The 25,477-nt window shown below is 42.9% G+C and overlaps 1 protein-coding gene across 2 annotated transcripts in view; it reads right to left on the reverse strand.

The window, feature by feature from the left end:
* LRBA (LPS responsive beige-like anchor protein) overlaps positions 1 to 25,477 on the reverse strand; it is a 2,244,423-nt gene that overhangs the window by 2,067,428 nt on the left and 151,518 nt on the right. For both annotated transcript variants that reach the window (XM_078676915.1, XM_078676916.1), the window contains exon 3: positions 12,381 to 12,612. In XM_078676915.1, coding sequence (XP_078533041.1) covers positions 12,381 to 12,612 — 232 coding nt within the window. The remainder of the gene's footprint in view (positions 1 to 12,380; positions 12,613 to 25,477) is intronic.

Raw genomic sequence — 25,477 nt, forward strand, 5'->3', positions numbered from 1 at the left:
CCAAGAGTGTCAACTCCTACAGCTTACCATGTTTCGAGACCCTACCACTATTTAGTAGAGAGGTAGTCTATCCTTTCTCACTATACTCCTGCTCATTATACAGCTGATCCTATTTATCCCACTTATTCTCACCTGTGCCCAGTTAAATCTCCATCATACCTCCCTTTCAGAGTTAAAGTTGTTCCTGATCCTGTTCACTGTATGACTTAGCGAGGATTCTTCTCACTTCACATTTACAAATTTTTCTTCATTGCACCATCTTTACTGTTACATCAAGCTCTCAACAACAGTGCAAAAATGTACTCGACAGACATCAATACTTGAAGAATTTGAAAGTCAAAACTATGGGGTAAGATTGCAAATGAACTGGTGCTATTTCATACAATGTACGTGTGCAAGTTAGCGTTTGTGTACGGTAGAGGAAACAGAGTAAAATCGAACCCTCACCATAAACTATGATGGCTCCAAGCTATTTCCCCTTCTTCTCACCAGTTAAAGAACTGGGCTGCCTCCTTTTTAGGTCTCGGCTATAACGCGCTGAAAAGCGTGTTCTCGCCAGAGAACTATTGTCGGCGTCTCAGCAGTCTGAGACGCCAAAGGGAGACAAGACCTGGCCGCGCGCAGCGTTTTTCCATAGGATAACGTTGTGCGCGCGGCCAGGTCTTGTCTCCACGGCATGCATGGCAGGCCGGATCGCGTCGCGCGCCTCTGTGGAATGCAGGGGGAGTCTGCAGAGAGGCGCGCGGCGCTGATAATCAGCCATGCATTTTTTTCCGTGCCGTCTAAGCAGCCCTACTGTACACCAGCCCTTTTCATCGGCTTTTTTACATCTTTGTGTCCCCGTTGTTCACGTTCCTATCTATCAGTATTATATAGTGGCCATTCGGTTTTTCTCACCGGTTAAATCTCTTTATGCGGCAATCACAGTCAGTTTATCTATTCTTCAGTGTATTTTACACTCCTGTTTACTTTTCAATTTTTCCGCTATTGATTTGCGGCCCGTTACATCATGGCCCCCATTTTCCAGACTCCTCGCAAGTTCGATTTCTTTATTTACTACTGTGTGATGCGTTATAATACTGGCGCACTTTGTAAAACCTTACACTTCCTCGTTTCTACTTTCCAGTGTCATACCCAGACTATACAGGAGGGCACGCGCTCTTGCGCTGCAGTGGACTATCGGTTCGAATTTACTATTTGGACACGGCTCAGTGTCTCACGCATTTTTCTCATTACAGACTTGAAACCATGTTGGTATTTAGTCACCTGGTTGCCTGCATGGTCATCTCCAGGTAGGAATCACCTTCGAACCGCTTTGACTTGTTCAACCACAGCACACTCCAACCGGCACTTTGTTCACTATATTGTACCGTCCCTGCACTCTTTTCAATCACTGGTTAATCGAGATAGACTTGCATTTTTTCTTGCCCACGTGTTTATTTTCGCTGCACGTACTACCACGTTGTTTACTTCAGACACGGTTGAATTAGCGGTTCACCGTGACAAAACTTGCACTCTGCTTTGTACATTTATGCCGTATGGTGTCAACCACTTGTACATCACGCTTGTTGTAAATTCGTGTTTTGCATCTTTTTCACCCTATTCTTTTGTTCCGTTTTTTATAAAAAATACCTTGCACATTTTACTGGTATGACGTACACCCAATTTCGACCTATTTTGCTTTCATTTCAATAACCACACAAGAGCTTGGTTCTTTGTTACCATGCATTTCTTTATTTCTACTTGTACACACCAGAAGGTCTTCCTTCTTGAGTTTTGATTCTGAATTATTTACTTACAGGATAAAAAGCCCCCTGATGAAGGGTCTTCGACAAGTAATGCATTGGGATGGCCTATAAAAAATTTCGCAATATTAAAAACACACAGAAAGGATGTACTGTCATATATGAGAAGTATTATTATGATGATCTCCAAATGATAATAAACAAGATACCTTCAGAATTGATATGCTATGATTCTACTTGTGAAACTTGCTTTAATTTGAAAAAGGTTATTCTTACCATTATGGAGTGCAACTGAGGGACACTAAGTATTCAGAATTAGTGCTTTTTTAGGGCTCGGCTATAACGCGCTGAAAAGCGCGTTCTCGCCAGAGAACTATTGTCGGCGTCTCAGCAGTCTGAGAACACCGAAGTGAGACAAGACCTGGCCGCGCACAGCACACACTCCCATGCACACACGGACACCACCACTCCCATGCACACACGGACACCACCACTGCCATGCACACACAGACACCACCACTGCCATGCACACACACACAGATACCACCACTGCCATGCACACACGGACACCACCACTGCCATGCACACACGGATACCACCACTGGCATACACACACTGATACCACCACTGGCATACACACGGATACCACCACTGCCATGCACACACAGACACCACCACTGCCATGCACACACGGACACCACCACTGCCATGCACACACGGACACCACCACTGTCATACACACATGGACACCACCACTGCCATGCACACACGGACACCACCACTCCCATGCACACACGGACACCACCACTCCCATGCACACACGGACACCACCACTCCCATGCACACACGGACACCACCACTCCCATGCACACACGGACACCACCACTCCCATGCACACACGGACACCACCACTGCCATGCAGACATGGACACCACCCGTGCTTAATTTGTAAAAAAACAAAAGTGCCAGGGCTTTAATTTGTAAAAAATTAAGTGAAAGGGCACTCGTCAGGAGGCTCCTGTAGTTTGCCATACACATTACGCGACTTTGAGCTATTGGCATTGTAAATGACAATGACTTTTATTTATGTTTTGGTTTTTAAAACATAAATAAAAGACCTTGTCATTTACAATGTCAAGACCTTAAACTCGCGTTCATTTACAATGCTAATAGCTCTAACTTTTGCAATGCCGAGACCGTTGCATTGTAAATGCTTGTTCATACTGGCTGACATCCCTCTCCAAATTGTGGCCCCTAAAGTTGCAGTACTAGAAAACTCACACCAGCAACTGGAAACAACCCAAACATATGAAGCCTCCACCAGGGTGTGTTGAAGAACCATTAGAAGCATTCCCTCTGCAAAACCAATCCATTATGCCCTACTAAACCTTCATTTAAAAATTAGACCTACTTTTCAGTTTTAGGAATAAGTTAAAAGACTTATTAATGACTACATTGTCTATTCACAACTATTCCTTTTTCATCCAACATTCATCAAGCTGGTCGCACTTATTAGTGTGTAGATAGTCTGTACTCTGTGGACCACTATCATGAAAATCACAGCACTACAAACATTCATTTAAACAATAAGTCCATATGCGTTCGTTTGATAACTTTATTTCGGTCAAGTAGACCATAAGAGTGCACATAAAAACAGAACATTTCACTGAAGGTTAAAACAATAAATTACATGTACAGTAAAGCCCGAAGGATAAAATGGATTAAACGAAGTTATCAACGATACAGTATGATAAAATATACAGCATTATAAAAAACTTCTCCTTCTCTGCCACATACTCAACAGAATCGTGATACAGCAAAGACAATTGGAGGATGTGTATCAAAACGAAGGACCCTACAAACATGGGCACATTTGGTGAAACCAAGATTCCTACAAAGTGGGATCAGCCAGCGTTTCCTTATCTCCTGGTAGGCAGTGCAAAAAATGGGAAATATCTTCGCTTGTAGTTGCAAGCTGGGCAAACCGTGGTCTCACTATTGGCCCATCTACCAGTTAATACCCTAAGTGGGAGGCTGCCGATCCTAAGCTGTATGTAGAGTTTCCTTGCAAGAGCGGGATAGATTAAGTCCAAGAAATTCTCCACACTCGGTTCCACCTTCACTTGCAGGAACTCCACTGTCAGTCTACCCAGAGTTGAAGACCTATGGAGGGATTCTAGATTGTAATTTCTGACATGGCTTAGGAGCTTAGCTTTCGTTAACTTCTGGCAGCTATCTGCCGGAGTCTCCCACAACTCGGGTAAACCAATTTGATCGCAGAGTGCCCTCCCGTGTGCAAGCCATGGGACCTTCCTAGTTTTTAAAGTAGCCCATACTTCAGTAAACTCCGCTTTATAGGCTATTAATTCAAGGACAGACCAAAGCCTCTTCCAATACATTAATGGCCAAGCAGCTACTACCTTCTCTATCGGTTCTAACCCCAAATCCATACGCAACGGAGTTAATGGTGTACTGATTTGTAGATCGAATAGGTTCCTCATGAAGCCATGTTCTACCCTCACGAGAGTCACTGGTCGTTTATGGCCCCACAATTCTGCACCATATGTAGAGGCTGCTCTGGCCTGAAGTTTATAAATTTCTACGACAGGCACAGCAGGCTTGAAGACCGAAGACTTGTGAACTTTCCTAATTCCCCCCACCACCTGGGACAACCTGAGGGCCGCCTTAGCTGTCTGAGCCCCCCAATCAAAGTTTTCCGTCAAGGTAATGACCAGGTAATCGAAGATCTTTACTCTTTTTAGGCGTTTACCATTTAACAGAGGGTTCGGGTGTTTTTTTTGGGGGGGATTTAAAAATCATATACTTGGTCTTGTCCAAGTTAATCTCTAACCCTCGCTGTTCGCAAAAAACAGCGAAGCCTTCCAGGGTACGCTGGATCCCCGTTGATGTTTTGGATAACAGCAAGGTGTCATCTGCAAACATCAATGCGGGGACGCGCCCAGTCGCCAACCCAGGGGCATCACTGTCCTTTACATGCAGGAGGTGGGTCAACTAGCCCATTCAGATAAAGGCAGAATAGAGTTGGGGCCAGGACACACCCCTGGCGTACCCCTTTCGTCACAGGGAAGCGATCCGACAGTTCCCCATATCGACCACACCTAACTTGTGCATAATTATTGGTATGTAGTCTAATCAAGATGTCAGTTCAGGAGGAAGACTCATACCCTGCAATACAGCCCACAGTTTTTCTCCTGGGACTAGATCAAATGTGGCACGCAGGTCCACGAATACGAGATAGAGGCTGCCACCCTCCACACATACCGTTTTCCAAAATAATACCAGGAGCCTAAACATTTGATCGATTGTAGAAATACCCGTCGGCTCGGCTTGGAATATAGACAGAGTCCCATTTTCCTCTATTCACCCCAGGATTCTATCTAGAATAATCCTGCCCATCAGCTTTTGCGTGGTATCTATCAGGCTGATGGGCCTGTAGTTAGACGGGGTTAATGGACAGCCTTTTTTGTGAATTGGGACAATTGCCGCTCCAAGCCACGTATCCGGCGGGGAACTACCCTTAAGTATTGCGTTAAATAGGACAACCAAGTATTGTGCCCAGATTTTAGGTTGTGTGCGAAATAAATCACCGGGGAGCTTATCGAGGCCGGGGGCCTTGTTAGGTAGAAGTTTAATTATGGCTGTCTCAACCTCCCCAAGGGAGATATCTTCAGCCCCAACCATAGGGTGGGCACCGAGAGGGGCCGCTGTGCCCTTGCCCTGTTTGCAAATCAAGGACCCCACCAGAGAATACTCATTTAGTGGTCCTAGAGTAAGGGGCTGGGGAGTTTCATCATCGACCTCCGTCGTCGGCACCAGCAGGGCCTCCAAACTATGTTCATAAGAGTTCCAAAGGGTGGCATGTGAAGATAACATAACTGTGGTTCCCTCCCATGCTGCCGGTGCAATATTCGCCAGGGTTGGTGCTCTACCCCCAGAATTCACAATAGACCAAAATGTTTTGGAATCTTTGGTCGAAAGGGCTACTCTTAAATCCTCCCACCTATTCTCTTCCCAGTTCTTCTTCTCACGGTTAACTAGCTGCTTGTACCTGAACCGGCACTGCTTGATGCCAGCCCTGTCCTCATTTTTTATAGCAGATAGAAGGTCACCTTTCGCTTTCCGGCAGGATGCGTCATACCACGGATGTTTTTGATGAGTGATAACCTTCCCACTTCCACCTGGGAAGAAGACATCCGATAAATTTACAATCAATTGTTTGTGGACATCTACGGCCCTGGTCCGCGCCTCTAGGTCAAAGTCCTTTTCTTCTACCGTACCCATTTCTAGGTGCTGCGGTAGTGCAAGCTGGTAGATCCCTGCCAGTTTGGATGCCGATTCCTGGATTTTCGCCCACTTAATTCGTCGCAGATTATTGGAAAGGACGAGTGGAGGTTTGACAGAGTTAGGGTCAGGCGCAGTACTAGACAGGCTAAAACTCCCTGGTTTCAAAGACCGCACAAGGGCGTTATGATCACTATCGCTGCGTTGGTGGATCCTGAAATCAAAGACCCAATTCCAATGTCTGGCTTCAACTAATACATAATCAATATTGGAATTTTGCCCCAGTCTATTAAAAGTTGGTAAGCCCGGTCTATCTGGGTCCACCTTCCCATTACACGCCCGCAGAGACGTTGTAAGGGATAAGGATTTGATTTGCAGTACCAGCGGAGTCCAAGCTATAACTGGGGCTATCCGTGGTTCAGGGATATGCCAGTAATCATCCTCATCCACTAGATCGGCTATATCAGCGCCAGTGAGGGGTTCATACTGGCAATTGAAGTCGCCTCCGACTAACAGGGCTATTGCTGGGTCAAGCCGCTGGGTTTATGAGATAAACCGCCCTTAGATATCGATAGTGGGAGATTCCTGACTGCCCTGCGTCGGTCTAGAGTAAACATTGAGAAGGGCAACCTGGGTAGAATTGGGCAGTGTCAAAAGGACACATTGGATATCTGGTGAATTGGTAGGGACATTGGCTGCCTTAACCCCCAGGTAGGTGCCAACCCATATCGCTAAGCCACCCGAGGGTCTCCCCCTACCGCTTGAAGTTGCCAATACACTGAAAGTGGCAAAACCATCCCATGAGATCTCTTCCAGGGCCCACGTCTCCCGCATGATACAAATATCATGTTTTTCAATAAATTGGCCCCACTCAGGAATGGACAATTTATTTCTCAGACTAGCCAGATTCCAGGACAGGACTTTAATATTAGCTTCCTTTGTCCCAAAACTGCTAGTGCCTACAACTTCTTTTGGATCGAAACCACCAAGTGCATTGCCACTAGGGCACACCATTTTCTTAGTTGCTTCGGAATGTTCAGCTACTTGTCCCAAATGTGGCATACCGGCCGACCCCGTAGCATCCTCCTGCGTCGCACAGGGAAATGCATCAGAGTCTACAACCAGGCAGACATTTCCCCTAACCTGCACCACAGTTGGCTCTTTCGACCCCTTCCCTTTTGCTGCCTCTTGTTGCATATTACTAGGGTCTCTGATAAGATTACTGTCAACAGTGTCCAGGCTGCCAGCTAATTGCAGACCAGGTTCTCTAGCTACTGATAGCGGACGTGCTTTGACCACTGGTTGTCAATCTACTAAGTCGAGAGTACTAAACCCATTGTACTGGGGAAAGAAGGAGAGCAACGGGGTAGTAATTTGTGGGCCCTCCCAGTTATTCAACTCTATTTGGTCTTTGCGTAGTGGTGAATGCAGGAACCCCCGAGACTGCCCCCCTCTAGGTTGTTTCCGACCCACATTGGTAACAGGATAAAAATAGGACAGATGTAGGGGTAAAATTTGCGTTTTACTCCCCACTAAGGCCCCCTTGCATATGTAATCCACTACAGAGGTATTCCTAAAGTTTATAATTACACAGGTGCCAGTAATTGTTTTTGGCCCATCACAATCCAGTCCACCCGCCTCGCAAAAAGTATTTCACCAGTTAACTGTGGTGGGAGAGGCCTATTATAGTTCAACCACTGAATACATTTGTTCTTAAGCTCAGTGTAGACCTCATTTTTCCCACTATCTTATGCAGGTACCCCTGCAAGCACTACCACATAAGGCAATGAGGCTGGGGGAGATCAACTCGAGGTAGTGATTGCACCCGTTTATCCACAACAATATTTCTATGAACTTTAGGTGATTCATCCACACGCCCCATTTTCCTCCCCGAAACGTTGTACGTTGTTAATATCTTTGGACCTTTCCCTGGGTGGTAAGGGGACACTACTATTGGGTGGACTGGAATTTACCACCAGCGGCCTAACATCAGGTATAGAATTGCTGATTGGCTGGTTGCTTTCAATTGAATCTCCTTTCCCAAGTTGCATCCCCCCATCTAGGGGACCTGCCCCAACTGCAACTTGCAGATCTGGCTGCAACTGGAGTGGGCCAGTTCGGGACTCCAAGTCCAATAGTCTCTTCTCAATCTGCACGAGTCTATCGTATATCGGGAGACAGGTACTTATAAAAATACGCTCCAATTCCCCCCAGAATGCGGATCCCAAATCTGCCGGATTGATGTCTCTGAAGTTCATTGGTGTGGTGGTCACTGGAGTGGGCTGTGGGCTTGTCACCGAAATATATTGGGCTCTTGAACTCAATTCTTCCTTTTTGTCGTTCTCTTTTTTAAGTTTAGCTTTTTTACTAGTTAAGGGTGCTCCTCCGCGCTTCCTTTTCACAACCAAGACTGTTGACACTTTTGCACTCTCCGCCTTGGAGCACTGTAAGGATCTCGTAAGTGATCTCAAGTTTACGACGTCTGTATCACCATTGTGGAGATCAAATGCACTAGTACTAGGTGGTGCTTTGATCCTACTATCTTGTACGAGTTCTGGAACACGACTAGCCTGGGTATTTGGGTTTTCCGTCTCCAACTCGGAGTCACCAATGCTGACCACATGTTGGTTTGGAGAGATTGAGTGCAGTAGTGGCCCCAACGACGAGCGTTTATCAAAGACTGGGTGTAGAGACAGTCTTTTCTCTGTCAGTTCAATTTCGCGCGAAAGGACTGATGAAGCCCTTGTAATGAAGCGATCTAATGTTCCTACGATAGAGCTGCCCACGTTGGATTTCCCCCCCTTTCCATCAATACTGGTGGCCATGATGGGAGCTTAAGGAGCCGCTGAAGACAGTCTATGAGATCTCGTGGGTTGCTGCACAGTTATCTGGCCACCAGCAATAATACCAGGTGCGTTTTTGCAGGCACTGACCGTAATCCATGTGATGATAGGGGGGTGGCCCGTCTCGGGCTCGAATGGGCTAAAGCGGGCCCGCCCTTCGCCCGGCTCGTCCCGCGGGGCGGGACTATAGTGCTGGTTAAGTACACCTGGGCAGGGCTTGGCGGGAGGGCGTCTATCTCCCCCGCTGCCTTCTGGGGAGCGTAGTTCTCCTCCTGGTCGTAGCCCCTCTGCTGCTGCCGGTGAAAGTCCCAAATGCAAACGTTTCCCGGAAACACGAGAGGTTAACAAAAAATCAGAGTGGGGAGCGTGGTTCTCCTCCTGTTCGTGGCCCCCTCTGCTGCTGCCTTGAAAACACAGATCCGATTGCGAGAGGTTTTTAGGCTGCACCTGGGCAGGGCGTGGCGGGAGGGCGTATATCTCCCCCGCTGCCTTCTGGGGAGCGTAGTTCTCCTCCTGGTCGTAGCCCCTCTGCTGCTGCCGGTGAAAAACTCCCAAACGCGAGAGGTTAACAAAAAATCAGAGTGGGGAGCGTGGTTCTCCTCCTGTTCGTGGCCCCCTCTGCTGCTGCCTTGAAAACACAGATCCGATTGCGAGCTTTCCCCATATGCATCTTGAAATGTCTCTCACAGGGAGCGCATGTTGATAAACTTAATATCTCCCCCAGCACTCGCTAGTGTCAAATGTAATCATATCGTTATACATTACATAAATTACAGATATCAGCAATTCTTGTTTTTCTTTAAATTGGTTGATTTATTCCTGTATTCTTTTTTATTTCTCTTTTTAGCCAACAAGTGTTTCGTCACCAAAGGTAAGTAACCGCGACGTCATCAGTGCTGTTGTTTCGGTGCGTTAATGTCATCTTTCAGCCGGTTTTACTTCCATCCAAAGCGTACTCGCTTGACCACGAATGCTACACAACTAATATTCGGATTCCAAAAAACGGACTTAACGATATTATGAGACAACATAGATAAGATATTGTCTGAACGTTGAAAACTATTCAAACAAAGGAATATTTGGGAGCCAGGGACAGAAGTAAAACCGTCTGAAAGATAACATTAACGTGTTAATGTTAGGTGCTTATGGGAGAGTCTGTCCAATGTATTGTAAGGCCCTTTTCCAATAAAGGAGCGCTATTCGGAGCAGAGGGGGGATGCAAGAGGTTATTTTATTCCCGGGTAATAGCAGGGTGCGCACGGTGCCCCGACCCAATGTTTGTGACGTGTAATCGATTTTGTGTAGGTTGCAGCCTGCCAGCCAATATGACCGCCATTGCAGTTAGCTCGCTAAACAGTATGCACGAAAATCCGGGCCTCCGAGCCCTTCCTCGTCTGGCCTCAATTGCATCTTGGCCAGGCTCACTCTTCTGCGTCCTTTTCCCAGATGAGGTCCGATAGGAGAGTGTCTAATGTACAAAAGATAGGGGCGGGGATCAGGACTGGAAGATTCCTAAAAAAAATAGCAGTCATGGGAGAACCACAATCTTGGAGATGGCTATTCTACCCATCACCGAAAGGGGTAAGGATGTCCAAAAGGAGACCTGGGCACGGGGTGCTCCGATTGCTTTCATCAAATTGCGCTCTATAAGATCTTGTGGGGCCCTGTATATCTGAACACCCAAATATTTGAAGGTTTGTGGGGCAATTGCTAGGGTGAGCTGTCCAAATTTGACGGCCTCCGGGCTCTCCTTTCGGCGAACAAAGAACGCGTGTGATTTCTTTTCATTAATGGCCAGCCCTGATATGCATTCAAATTGTTGGGATATGCATTCAAATTGTTGGAATATGCTCGGAATAGGTTGTGAGTCATCTGTCAGGTCATGGATGTATAGAATGAGGTCTTCTGCATATGCCGAAACTACACGTGCCGTACCTCCTAATCGGATCCCTTTGTTCTTTGCCTCCTTCCGTTACTTGATCTGCAATATGACCCATTTTAGCTGATTTGAGTCAATACGTCTCTGGGAAGTGAACAGAGAGGCTAAAAGGCAGCCATCCTTCTTAATGCCAAGCCACACCCGCTTAAGTAATACATCTAAAATCAAATTAAAATCAAGTGCTCACAATTAATGAGTGGTCCTGCTACAATTCCGGATTTCTAGTACAAAGGGTACCATGTATTTTGGTTTATTTATGTTAAGGCACAGGGGTTACCAAGAACTTCAGTATTGTCATTATTTGTATAGTAGGGCACTGATTATTTCATCAAAATACAAAATGCACCTTATTCACAACTTCATGTATTATGGGTCGTGACTCAAGGTACTTACACAAATAGGGGCAATCTTGTATAGTTCATTCTAACACACCAGGGGCAACTAATCAGCAATACAGGTGTTTCTTGGAGGCGGCAATATGGTACTTTTCAAAAATCGGTGGCTCACTTAATAATCAAAACGACAAAGGAAATCTGAAAAGTTGAAGAATAAGTAAATCTCTACGCAATGGAAATTTCAAAGTGTTGTCACTCATTAACTTTTCCAAATTAATGGCTTATTCGACAGTTCCTTACACTATAATGAATGGGAAAATGGATTCCCTATGCTATAATCGGTTTACAGGTTTCTGCAGTTAAGAGATTCTGAACTATGCAAATGCCAAAGTATATCCTCTCTAAAACAAAACAGATACCCCAGCACCCAACCAACCCAATGGTGCAGGATTGGCAGCTTGGATCACAGAACCATAGATGTCCTTTTAGCCTGGAGCTACAGCAAGTGAGGGTGCTCGTAGCATGATATTTATTTTGTATGTTGCCTTCTATAAAGGAAGTAGTGGTGAGAGCACCCCATTAATACATCTAAACTGATATACAATCTTTAATAGGGCATTGTTCACAAATATTGTTTGATCAGAGAGGATTACCTGAGCTAAACTGTTAAGAAACGTCACTTCTCTGCAATCTCTTTTTGAATGAAAGTCAACTGCAGGCAGACACCTGACCCAAATAAGCCACAAATTCCAATATTTATTCTGAAATAAAGTTCTATGAGACAGTATGTCTGCATTTGTCAGGGTCAAAGGTTGACAAGATGGGGCTTTCGCTAGTCTCGCACCACATTGTTCATATATAATGTTCAGCATCTTGCCATCGTTATATTTTTATTTTTCACTGTCATTTCTTGTATAGCACCACATATTTTCTTGTAAAGATCATTGACTGTGTGTCAAATGTAATATGGGAATGTACAAGAAGCTCACACACTTCACCAAAACTAATTTCAAAGAGATAGCTTTCAACAATTGCCTTTGTACTGATGAACAGTTAGATTACCATGTTTCTAACATACCATAGTGCCTATATCTTGGGAACAAATTATTTCCTAATTCAGGTCTTATCCAGGGTGAAAACTAGAGCTTAACCCTATGCAAACATCCAACAGGAAAACAATGTAGCCATATTTCTGGATGGTTTACTCTTCTCCTACCAGCAATCATGTTGTCTGCTTTATCGATCCTTTTTAGCACCTCCTCCACAAGCCCCACTTCCGTGCACACCAAGAGATTGCGAATGCTCTTTTTGAGAATGGCTGTGAATATGCTCCAGATCTCCGCTTGGCAAGTGACATCACATTTGTCCAACAGTTCCACCATACAGGAAATACTTTCACCCTCCTGGATGATGAAGTTCATCTCCAAGTCAAACTGGCCTCCTACAAGCTGAAAAAGAGAGCAACAGGTTAGAAGACCCCAAAGTATCGTCTTGCTGCAATAAACAGTTGAGTCTCTTAACAAAACATTGCATGCCTACAGTTCAATGAAAAAAATATTATACTGTAAAGGATGATGTGCCCACCTAGAGCTTCAGTAATATGAAAAGGGTATCCTCCTGTAGGAAGGCACCAGACACTTGCTACAATAGGTGCTTAGACAGAAGTTGCTAGAAGCCAGGAAGGTGGTAGTGACTCCCACTCATAAGGCTCAAACTTGGCCAAAACAAATGAGGGAAAAGAGGAGGTGAAATATATGCCTGAAATACTAAGGACAGAGCCTTTAATTTATCCTACAGGTCCTTTATTACTACAAATGTGAAAATCTGGGGCATAAAAAGCTAGCAGTGGAAGTGGAAACCATGTTTAAAAAGGTGTAGACAAAAGCATGTTTCAGCCCAATCTGACCAAACGGAGAGAACATCAATGAAGCTTACAAAAACCACAAGGTGTTCCCCGGGTGGCTGCAATGTCTTGCATTAGGCCAAGATCTGATTTGTGATTGCAGCTGCCCACTGAGGCAGGAATAATTTGAATAAGATAATTATCAACAGTGCACAAGTCTCGGAGCCAGGCAAATACTAAGAATCGTTCAGAACACAATGGAAATAGTTTAATCTGTCAAGGTAACACATGCAGAGCTCGTTGAACATTAAAAATGTGGCAAATCCTTTAAGTTTCCACTCTTGTGGAGTGACGGTGGAATGAAGTAAACAGATTACTTGATTCATGAAGGTACTCCGAGACCACAGTAGGAACAATGGCACATGGACCCTTATAATTACCTAGTCCTGGATTCTTCAACAAGGCAGGACATGGAACTTGCCAATTGTGTGCACAGTAACAATGTTTCTTTTCATGTAACTAGTTCGTCTGTCCTAGTAATTAACTTAAATGTTTTGTGGACTCAGCGTTTGAAGGCAACAGAAAGCACACCCTTAAAGCACCTGCTGCCTCACTATCTACTGAAAAAACCCAGGATAAATTAGTTTCAGTAAGTCTATTTACTTTCATGGCAGAGCTTGCTATAAAGGAGATGAGAAACAAACATCACACCAGGTTAGAGGGTGGACACATCTTTTCAGCCCTTAACATTTAATCCATTTGTTTTTAAATTGTTTTCTACTGGAGGATCTTCTCAATTGCCTGAAGAGTCCGCAGGTGTTACCTCACAGTCAGACATCCCTTTAACGCAATTAACACTAACCCTTACAATCAGCCAACGAGTCACACTCCAAATCATATACTTCCCTCCTGGCCACCATAAACGCTGGTATTGCCATTCTCTTCAATTTCATTTTATCAGGCCAATAACAATCGGCATTGTTTAAAGAGGTTGGGTATTGCTCCAACTTTTTAACCTTCTCCTATCACACTCTCCTTTTGAAAAGTCAGCTAATGCTTCAACTAGAAATGGAACACAATCATGCATCATGCCAACAACCTCAAACGTATATATTGGAAACCCTCACATTCCAATTAAAGCCCTTCCTCTGGCACTCCTTCGATCCACTAACAAGCCAATGATTAGCTAAAGTCAAACTCTATAAAGGCAACAACATAGGGTGACACCCTGCTTCCCTCTCCCATCCTCTACTCTGTCATTGGATGCCTCTGAACTCTTTTCTAACTTGAATAACATTTATCTAGCTATAACAGCATCTTCTCAGGACCTCTGAAATAATTAAATTATTCCGTTCCTCCAATAACTCCAAATTGACTTGGATCATCTTGACTACTGTCACATTGCCCAAATTCGTTTCCTGCAAAACATCCTCAATAGCGTTTGGACTTCACAAAGACATTTGTGAATTGTCTTGCATTCTACAAATCTACCAGAAATATTTCTTTAAACAAACTCATCCAGATCTCCACCTCTAGCTCTGATTTGCAGTGTCACAAAGGACTCAATACTCACAAGTTCTATAATCCCACAAAAATTCCCTACAGCCAACGAGACACTGCACTCTACCAATATACTGAAAAACAATCAAAGCTCTTTATTGTTGGTCGCCAGCATCAATAAACTTAGATCCTGCATAGACTACACTCATTTCATCATTTCCTATGTTTAACTCCTAGTCAACCGAACCAAACCTATTTGCCCAATAACAAATTGCAAAAACTCCAACCTATAGGCTAAGCACATTAACATGAAGATATACACCTCTATGAACCAAATCTTTCACATTAGTCCAGTCCTGACTTTCAATGGCAATGTTAAGAATACATTCAAAAGGGTATGAGAGGCAATATATATATACACAAGGTAAATCATAAGTATGTACAGAGAGCAAAAGAAGGAATTCCATGTTAGAAACAAAAGTAGTCCAATAGTTTGAGAGGACTCAAGTATTCGCCTCTGTTGAGCTGTTTCGTAGTAGATGCAAAGAGTATTTGCAAGAAGAGCTCTGTATACGGTCGGGACGAGACAGCGCTGGACACGGCTCATATACGGAGCTCTTCTTGCAAATAATATTTGCATCTGCTATGGATCAGCTCAACAGAGGCGAATACTTCAGTCCTCTCAAACTATTGGACTACTTTTGCTTCGAACTTGAGAGGTTAATTCCTCTTACTTCAATTGTCCCGATGCGGACTTGATTAGAATTTGGACTTGGTCTTACTTACCCGACTACTTTATACTATCGCCCTGAAGAAGCCCATGTCTGGGCGAAACGTGTTGGCTCATAAAAGATCATAAAACAACAGCGTGGAATTCCTTCTTTTGCTCTCTGTACATACTTATGATTTACCTTGTATATATATTGCCTCTCATACCCCTTTGAATTTATGTTTAACTTTGTGGTCATGTGGCAGCTGACCCTATGAGGTGGGCAATATTTTGTTACCTTTGTGACTAGTCCTGGCAGTGCAATCCTCTTTTACATGGCTGCCTTTTCTTGTAAATAGACAATGGTAAGAGCCTTCCTAACAGTTTGGTTCCAACTCCGTTTAGAGGGCCTTTGACTCCTCCAAGAATAGTCATGCCATTTGTTAAGCACATATTGAAGGGGCAACATCCTAACTGGCCTCCTAGACTCCACCCCTACGCTAGTAAAGACTATCTCGTACTGCGACAGACCTATCAAGGGAAATGCAACATATTACAAATAAATTAAACTACACTTGCTCCCTTCTTCCACCACACATTTAGCTAAAATTATGTTGTGTGTGTTCCAAGGCTTTCCATTCGAACAAACAAGATTATCCAAGCTGTAAAATTAGCAACTCTGCACAATGAATGTGACATGTCCTACACATTTACCCAAGATGTGATCCTTTTCTAAAGGATTTCAGTAAAAACTGTAGAATGACTTCTTCAACATATTCCTATCAAAACTCTGATCTCCTCACTACTTGCTACCATCCTTTCTCCAGTTAGACTCCAAAGTATCTCCCTACCACTGGCCCTACTAGTTGGCTAAATACTACTCTTATGCTTAGCGCCTGACTAACCCTCAGGTTAGGGTCTTCACTCTACAACAGCCATAACAACATGAAAGCAAAATAATTGAATCAGATAATAAGGATACTTCAGGATTCAAAGCCATTCATTTGTTTGCATAGATTGCCATTCAGAGGTCACTATGCGTGTTTCGACTTGTGCTTCTTAGAATTGTAATCACTGTTAGCTTTGAGCCAGTCTCTTGTTGCAAAATGTAAATGGGGCAATCTAAGGCAGAAACTAGCTTTGGATTCATAAAGAGTACTAAAATAAGTAACATTACAAAAGATTTAGAGATCAACATTTATTTATTTTTTATTAAACCAGCTCATTAGACATTACATGTACTGAATATATACACATGTATAAAACCAGGTTGAATTTATAACAAAGATACATCTAGAAGGGGTCATATAATCACAGTCATCTTAAAAGCAATCATAATGTTACATTTCCAATTCTACTCTAAGAGCGGAGTGGATTATAGCAGACTTACTGTCTTTTGTTGCGGGATACGTGTTTCTGTGTGTCAGGGGCATTAGGCCTCTCCATGTACCTCTGTAGCTTTGCCAGGGGGACCATATTGTTTTCCATTTCTTTAGGCATCCCATACTTTTATACACTACTTCCTTCGCTCGTTGGCACCAGTCTAGGTCGATCTCCCATTCAGTCACTGATGGGGGCCGGCGCACACCCCAGCACCTAGTGATATTTCGTTTGGCGACTCCAGCTGCAAGTGCCAGCCAAAGTCTATTGTGTCTGGGCTAGTCTTCCTCCCCCTTAACCATACCAATCAAAAGGAGCCATTTGGCATCCAACAGCACTTCTGTCCCCAGCACTTTTGACATTGCTGCCGTAACCCATAGCCCGAATGAATGAATCACAGAACAAGAGGTAAACATATTTGGAGGACACAGCTACATGCAAAACAAACAAAATCCCGATTGGGGCTTATAATGTAGAAGATTAACATTAAAACCCCTAAATAATAATAAGCTATGTTTAGAAATGTCAAGTATGTTGAAAGCATTAATCAGAAAAAATAGACATTTTAAATTAATTGATACAAGGTAATAGTGCAGGGCTTTCCAAACGTTTTAGAACCACAACCTACTTTTTGGCAAGACAAACGTTTGTGACCCACTTAGCTTTAATGGACATGAGGCAGGCGATTTTGTAATGTAACTAAAGCATGGTGTGGTCTGTCATTTACAGAAGGCACATTTTTCATTGAAATGGCCACTAAATCTGCACAGACATTTAGTTTTACTGATAGAACTATATTGCATGCAATGAAGTGTGGAAATCAGGTATCAGTGAATATTTATCATTTGAGCATCACCAAGTCATTTTTTTTGTTAAATCATTTTTTTTGCATTTTCTTTAATTAAGTACATCACATCAGAATTGGTGGCATTGACATAAAAAGATATATCACATACATTTTATACCTTGACATGAGGCCGAATAACATTGTGGTCTATAGCCTCCCGTACATTCCCAGAATTGGTGATATTTCTAAGGAGCGAGTGGTGAGGCAGTATCAGCATTCTTGTAAGGCAGTCTGTGCTGGGATGTGAGGCGTACTTTCTTTATTAGCACTATATCGTAGGGGTTGTTTCGTGCCAGTAATAATATGAACTTAAACGAACCCGGGAGGTAGAACGGGGATACACTGTGTCGTATATTGCTCCATTCGGTGGTAGCCGACTGAGTGTTGTAGTATGGTACAGTGGCTAGTTAGGCTGGCGCAGTTCAGGGGGGTGGGGTTTCAGGGTCGCACACGCAGTAGTATATCTATGGCGCACTTGTGGTTGTCAGTTGTGACCCGCTGGACATCTGGCCCCTCCAAGCGTCACCTTGAGTTGCCGCAGGGGTTGTGTGTGCCATAGGAGAACTGGTAGTTTGAGACCCTGGCGTTAGTGTTTCCTGTATAAAGGAATGGAGTATCATGGCCCATGGGATAGAAATTGGATGCTTACGGGTTCCCTTAAACTCCTCTGTACGGAGCACTTCCTCCTCTGCTGAGCACCATTTCTTGACTGATCCCACCCATGACGCTAGAGGGTGAGTCTTGATTTGTTTTCATGCTATTAAAATATTTCTTCATATTACAATTCAGAATTATGAAAAAGAAAATCAGTTCCTAACTGTTGAATGTGTACAGCTCGTTTAAAGGTATTTACATTTGTGTATGTTACAATAAAATAACATCCTACAGCCTTTACTTTCAACTCCCTGTACTCCAGCAAGACGGTCATATAATTCACTTCACTTTCTCTGACTGCAAAGTGAGCGGAGTTTGTAAACATCAATTTGTAATAGGACACTGCATGAAATTTGACCTCTGCCTTTGAAGTGCACCATATGTGCTAAGAGAAATATGGAATTTAAAGGCATCTGTTTTTATTGCTTTGACTTATGTGATCCACTAAAAACTAGCTGGTGACCCACCAGTGTGGGTCATGAGCCACAGTTTGGGAAACAAAGCAATAGTGTGCGGACCTAGAAGCAGGTATCAACGTTTTAGGTCCAGATAGGTTTAAAGGTATACTCGTAATTCCCGAGCTGGTATGCTATTTTTCAATGCTTGCCTGTTTCACTAGGGTAGTGATCCAGTAGTAAGAGCTAACTGTAAATATGTATTTCACACAGTGGCCACTGTGTAGTTATAGTTAAGACGTGGTTTCCATGGGAAATTGATTTTTAGGTTTGATAATTTTGGCGCCATTTGCGGAATCTTCAAGAAACTTTCCATACCAATATTAATTCATTTCACCTTCTTTCTGGAATCTTTTGGGGTGATCCATTAAGCGAAGTCTGAGAAAAAGGAAAGAGGATCTCAAATTGTGCTTTCCCCATGCACTATTTCATCGGAAAATGTAACAGTACCACAAAAACTGCAGAACAAAAATACACCAAACTTGGCACACATCTAGATCTTTAATCAGAAAACATGCGTTTTGTGATATGGTGTAAATCTGTTCAGTAATTGGGCTGTTGCCAATGAGAGGAGAGAGGGAATTTGTCACCGCTATGCAGGCCCTAGGCATAAACACAATGGGTGATTTTTTTTTCCTCGACGGCACGGTCAAACACTGGGACACGTTGGCTATGAAATCCCTGGATGCCTCCCTAATAACAAGATTTCATTTTTTTCGAGCAAGACATACTTCGGACAACATTGGGGGAGGACATGCTAGAACAGCCTGAGTTTACCCCCTCACATACTTGCTTAGCGCACAAACCTCACAACACACGATTTCAGTATTGTACACTCTGGCCAATGCGGAGCCAGACCTACCTGCCTCAAAGACACTTCAGAAATGGCGTGCAGAGTTATCTAGAAATTACTGATGAGCAGTGGGCATTTTGCTGCAGGGACACAAAGTCTAGATCGCAAAATCACTTAATACACTATAAGTTTCTGCAGAGAGTGTATTATACACCAGCTCGTCGGTATGGGTTACGCGATGACGATAACTGCAAGAGGTGTGGGGTAGCTGAGGCAAATTTCACACATTTGGCCAGGACTTGCCATGGGATTCAGAGATTTTGGTAGAAAGTGCACACTGCATTGCAGGATATAGGTATTAGACTGACTCCCTTGGAGGCGCTGCTGGGTTATACTAAGGAGTACCCCAAAGATACACGAAAATTATTAGCATTGTGTATCCTAATAGCAAAACGTAGGCTTGCTATGAGATGGATGAGGGGACCCACACCTACAACAGAGGAATGGCGTGCTGACCTACCTCGTAACACACATTCAGAAAATGTCAATGCGCTCATGCCCGCCCGCAGCAAGCCTAAAAATATCTGCGATCCATTTCGTGTATACCTGGCCCACAATTACACTGTAGAAGAGGCGGGGGAGGAACATGATAGGTAAGGTATTGACTAGAGCGGAGTGTACCCTGTGGGATTGTAGCGATGTACTATCTGCGTGCTGCCTTTAGGGTAGGGCTGTCTTATACACCTGTGGGAATGGATTGAGTTATGTCCCCCTATTTTTAGAGCTGTTGTAGATGTATCAATGCATAATAATACTGCTCTCCTCAGTGTAAATTAAAAATCTAAAGTACTTATTCTGCTGTAACTGCCTGGACGGATTCGGATTCATTATTCTATTTCTGTCACTGCCGCTTTATGTAATGTAATGCTCAACGGACACGTGTTTGAACACAAAATGAAAATAAAGTAAATTTCTCAAAAATTACTTAACAGGGACGGAGATTCCACAGACTCAACAGATCTAAAGATAAGATTTGATTGTGTCCCGTCAACATTAACAAAGATGCTGCGGTAGCCATTTTAGTAAGAGGGGACCATGTCTGCTGTCCTGAAAAAAACAGTAAGGAGGTATGGTAGGGATGTCCTGCCCCATTTGTTCTGGTGGGGACCACCTCTGGGGCCAAAAATGCATTTAGTTTAACGTTACTGCAGAAGAACAGTGGCTCGGCTGTAAAAATGAAAAATAAAAAATAAAGGCAGTAGGATCATGCACTGTAGATGACTATTACAACACTCATGTTCTATGGCATCATTAATCACATCATTGATGACAACTGAAATGATATCATTGATGACAACACTGCATGGCGAGGGTTTGAGTTATAATTACGTCAGTTAACTATAACTGGCGAATTTCATAGGTTTTTGGAGTTTAAAACATTACGTTTTCACCTAACTATAACGTCACTTTAACCTTTGTTTTAGAAGAGGCATAATCAGCAAACAATCTATTTTATGTTCGGTTTTGAGTGCTCCGAAGGAAAAGGGCATTCAAAAAAATTTGTCAAGGAAGCAGTTTAAGGATTTTTAAAAAATACATATTATTTGGATTAAATATTTCCGTTATGATGAAAATCCCACCAAGGCTCTGTTGCTGCCCTTCTAAATGCACCAGTAGATTTTATTATACTTAAAAACTCTAAGTGGTACCTATCAAGTGCTATCAGATTTGTTATTATATAGCACTTAATACCACAGGCATACAAGTTTTACATGCTGTGATTAACAGATCTTAGTATAACCTAATTTAATGAAGTGTAACTATTATACATACCCGTTTTAGCCGCTCATTAATGCTTGAAGGATGAAAGTACAACCAGTCGGTATGCCAACAGAATATCGTGGACGAAATAGAAGCCATAAAACTATTCTGGCCTAAATATCAAATACCAAAATATTGTGATGGTAAGTATTTATACTGGACCATTAGTTTACTGAGCATAATTGATGCCACACGTACCTTTGATGATACATATAGCATTGGCTAGGTATGTTAATTTGGAGATAAGGATAATAAATCTATACATACATTCACAATATTTTGGTTCTTTATATTTAGACCACAATATTTCTGTAGGACAATATATGATATTTTGACATACAACCACCACTGTCAAAGGAAATCAGATTTGGAAAAAATATATTAAGGGCAAACAGTTACAGAGTGAAATAAGCTTCCTTAATCAATACTGAATGAACCTTATTGAAAGATAAGCTTAGTGAATCCTTGAAAAGATATCGGCGGTAGGACCCAAGACTTTGGTATAAATATTATGTTACCTACCCAGTATGCATTTAGTTGGCTTTAATATTTACAAGGAAGCTGTACCTATATTTTGATGCTACCTTCACACTGAGTTAAAACACTTAAAAAGTATTCTTCCCTGAACATAAGATTAGTATTTGAAGGCCCAGAGTTTGGGTTTCGAAGTCACCAGACGAGATTTAAATCCTGCTAGACCGAGAAGATACCATCGCCCTCACTCTGGTGCACCTCTACGCTGTGTTCAACACCATGTCACAGTCCAGCCTCATTGAAAGACTTTGCGAAAAAGGCATCCAAGGACCAGCCCTCAAATTAATATGTTCCTTCATCATAGGAAAAACACAAAGAGTCAGACTTGATCTTCGGAGTTCCCCAAGGTTCATCTCTTAGTCCAACCCAGTTCATCATCTACATGACACCTCTTACCGACATCGAGAGCAAACAGCAAATGCATCCTCTGACAGGATAAATTGGGTATGTATCATCAGTGTAATGTCCCACAAGTCCACCACCACTAGGACCAACTTCACTGACTGCATGATCACCGTAGCAGAATAGCTGAAAACCAACTGCCTCAAACTCAATTTTTAAAAAAGCAAGTGCTGATCTTTGGGAACAGGAACTCCCCCGGGCCTCCACCTGGTGGCCATCAGAGCTTGGTCCTACACCAAAACCCCCTCACCATGCAAAAAACCTGGGAACCATCTTAGACGACAAGCTCAGCATATCAGCACAGATAAAAGAAGTCAGATCCTCCTGCTTTCGTATACTATACGTTCTCTTCAAATGGATTCCAAGGAACACCAGGCATATCGTCAGTCACTCAAGCCCTAGTCACAAGCAGACTAGACTACAGCAATGCTCTTTACACTGGAATCTCTAACCACCTCCTCCTCCACCAACTTCAGACCATCCAGGACGCCAAAGCACGACTCATTCTAGACCTCCCACTTCGCCCCGCATCACGCCACACCTCAGAGAACTCCACTGGCTTCCGATACAAAACGCTGTCTAGTCAAGCTCCTTACGCACACATACAGGGCACTGCACAACATACCTCAACGGCCACCTTCACTTCCAACCAACCAAACACCTGAGCTCAACCTCACTCTCGCATACACACCACAGATCTACAAAAGCAGAACAGAAGGCCTAGCTTTCTCACGCATTGTACCCAAAACAAGGAAAAATTGCCCTTTACACATCAGGGCCTCAGCCTCGCTTCTTGAATTTTGCAAGAAGCTGAAGACCTGGCTCTTCAACTAACTACTTGACTCAAACACCTATACACCTGTGTCAGCGTCTGGATACCCTTTCGGGTGATAAGCAGTACTTTACAAATCCAGCTAACATACCTTTATTACCTTGATAGCTTTGAATCCAACTTTCATCAGATTCCAAGTAACTTTGACTCACCTTAGACACCAACAGCACACTCCAATGGCTTCATGATCAGTTGAATCAGTTACAGAGCAGTAAAAAAGATTTTTTGAGGAAACATAATATATTTCCTTTTGTGCGATGCATGTTCATATACAAACATCTTGGTGCATTATAGGATTTTTCATTTGTATAGTTATCTTCTCTAATACATTCGTCGTTCCTAAGTGCCCATATGTACTGCATGCAATTTCTGATTGGCTATTTATGTAAGCGCAAAAAAGAGAAGAATAGAAATTTCGTTCGACATTCAACCCAGTTTTGTCATTTTATAACCAATTCTTTAAAAAACAGCAAAAAGTTGGGTAAGAAGTTGAATCTTGTGCATCTGTTTGGAGGAGACTCATTGCCGAATGACAGTTTGATTGCTTCTCAAATCAACTTGTACCGATTAAATTTATATGCAGCTGCTCAGATAGGGGTTTCCAATAAAACTCTAGTCAATGGGCAACCCTTCTCTTGAAGAACCGATTTGAACCCCGAGTATACTGAAACATCTCAAGTACCTGTCAGAACGGGATGAGAGATGTTGTGAACCGGTTTCTGATGTGAGTCTGAGACAAAATAAAAGACAAAAGGATAATCTAGGAACCAACACACCATTTTTCAGAAGAACGCATGTATGATTCAAATGTGGTAATGCCACACACACACAAAATGTGGCAGTCCAGTAAAATATTTTACATGCAAAAGATATAATAAGCTGGGACATTTTGCCTAGATTTGCAAAGGTGGAAGACTGGGTCTGAGCAATGTAGCTGATGTGACAGAAGAGGATTTGGAGCCCTAAGCATTGTTTAAAACATAGGAAGATTTGCATGACATGGTTTTGGCAGTTGGTGAAAGTGAAGCAGTTGAAGGTGATTCTATGGAGTCTGTAGATCCGTATGTGGAGGTTTGTGTGGGTGACAAAGTGCTCTGGCTGCTTCCAGACTTAGGAGCCAGAATAACTAGGATGAGGGATGAACTATTCTGTGAAGTCTGGCCTGGCAGAAGTCTGGAACCTCTTGATAGTTCACCTGTATCGTAGGAAGGACATAAAATTGGCCTGTCTGGATATTTTTAAGATATCCTTGTTTTCAGAGTTAGGATGAACTCTGAAAAAATCTAAGCCGCAGTTGTACGCTTGTGTGTTCTAGGTGGCTTTGTATGGCACTTAGGCCGGAGATCAATGACCGCAATGTTAAACATATTGTTGACGAATTCCCTGCTGTTTGCTGGAAATTTAGGAACCATTCCTGGGATTATACACAGGACCAAAGTTAAAGATGTAGTAGTGGCAGTTAAAGAAACTACGCAGTGAATTATTATTTTTTTTATATGCAAGAGTACCTTCAGAGGTAACTTGCGGGTTTCTGTTAGAAAAGAATGATTGAACCAACTGAATAATCACTATGTTTTTATCCTTTAGTAGTGGTAAGAAAACAGAGGGGTGGGTTGAAATTTACGTTTACCTCCACAGCCTTAACAGATCAATTTGAATCAACTCACATCCTCTTGCCAAAATCACTGAATTGCTGGTGTTAATGCTTGGCTCCAGGTGGCTTACAAAATTAGAACCCCACATCTGCTTATTAGAGGCTAGGCATTTCGCAGCCTTCCTTTCTCCTATTGGTGTGTTGCAAAATCGCCAAATACGTTTCGGGTTATCCTCTGAAGTGTCGCTTTTACAGAGAGTAATGTTTTAAACGTTTATAGGAATCAAAGGTGTTGTTTTCCAAAATGATGTGCTAATTTTATGCTGCTTCTAGGGAGGAACTTGACATAAGTCTGGAACACATTTTCTCAATCACGAACAAACATAGTGGTGCACTGAAAGTGGTAAGGTGTGAATTTTTAAAATCAAAAATGGAATATCTGGGGGCATGTTGTGTCTGTGGATAGAATCTAACTCAGAGCAGATTTGGTTGGAGAAATTGTGGATGCGCTTCCACCTCAGTAAAAGAAAGTCTCAAACCATTCTTTAGTATGTATGAATTCTATTCTTGATGTAGTTAGGAGTTCTAATGAGGAAAAGTGTCCCGTTTGAATGGGACACAATATATCAGGAAGCTTCTGAGTAGATTAAAAGTCAACTTGTTAGTTCTGGAGCTTTTAGGTCGTCTGATTAGACTATGCAGTGCTGTGTCATTGTTGATGCCAGCAATTTAGTACTGGGAGCAGTGTTAACCCAGACCAACTGGAATAATAAACATACTATTGGCCATGCGTGGGCATTAAAAAATGAAGAAGTACATTTCTCTGCAATTGCGAATGCATTGTTGGTCTGTTGGTGGAATATACAAAAATGTCATCCCTAAATATAAGGAAGAAAAATTATTTTGCATGAGGATCATAAGTCTCTTGTTTTAATACATGATGGAGAAA

Source organism: Lissotriton helveticus, chromosome 2_1 (genome assembly GCF_964261635.1).
Source record: "Lissotriton helveticus chromosome 2_1, aLisHel1.1, whole genome shotgun sequence".
NCBI classification, from domain to species: Eukaryota; Metazoa; Chordata; class Amphibia; order Caudata; family Salamandridae; genus Lissotriton; species Lissotriton helveticus.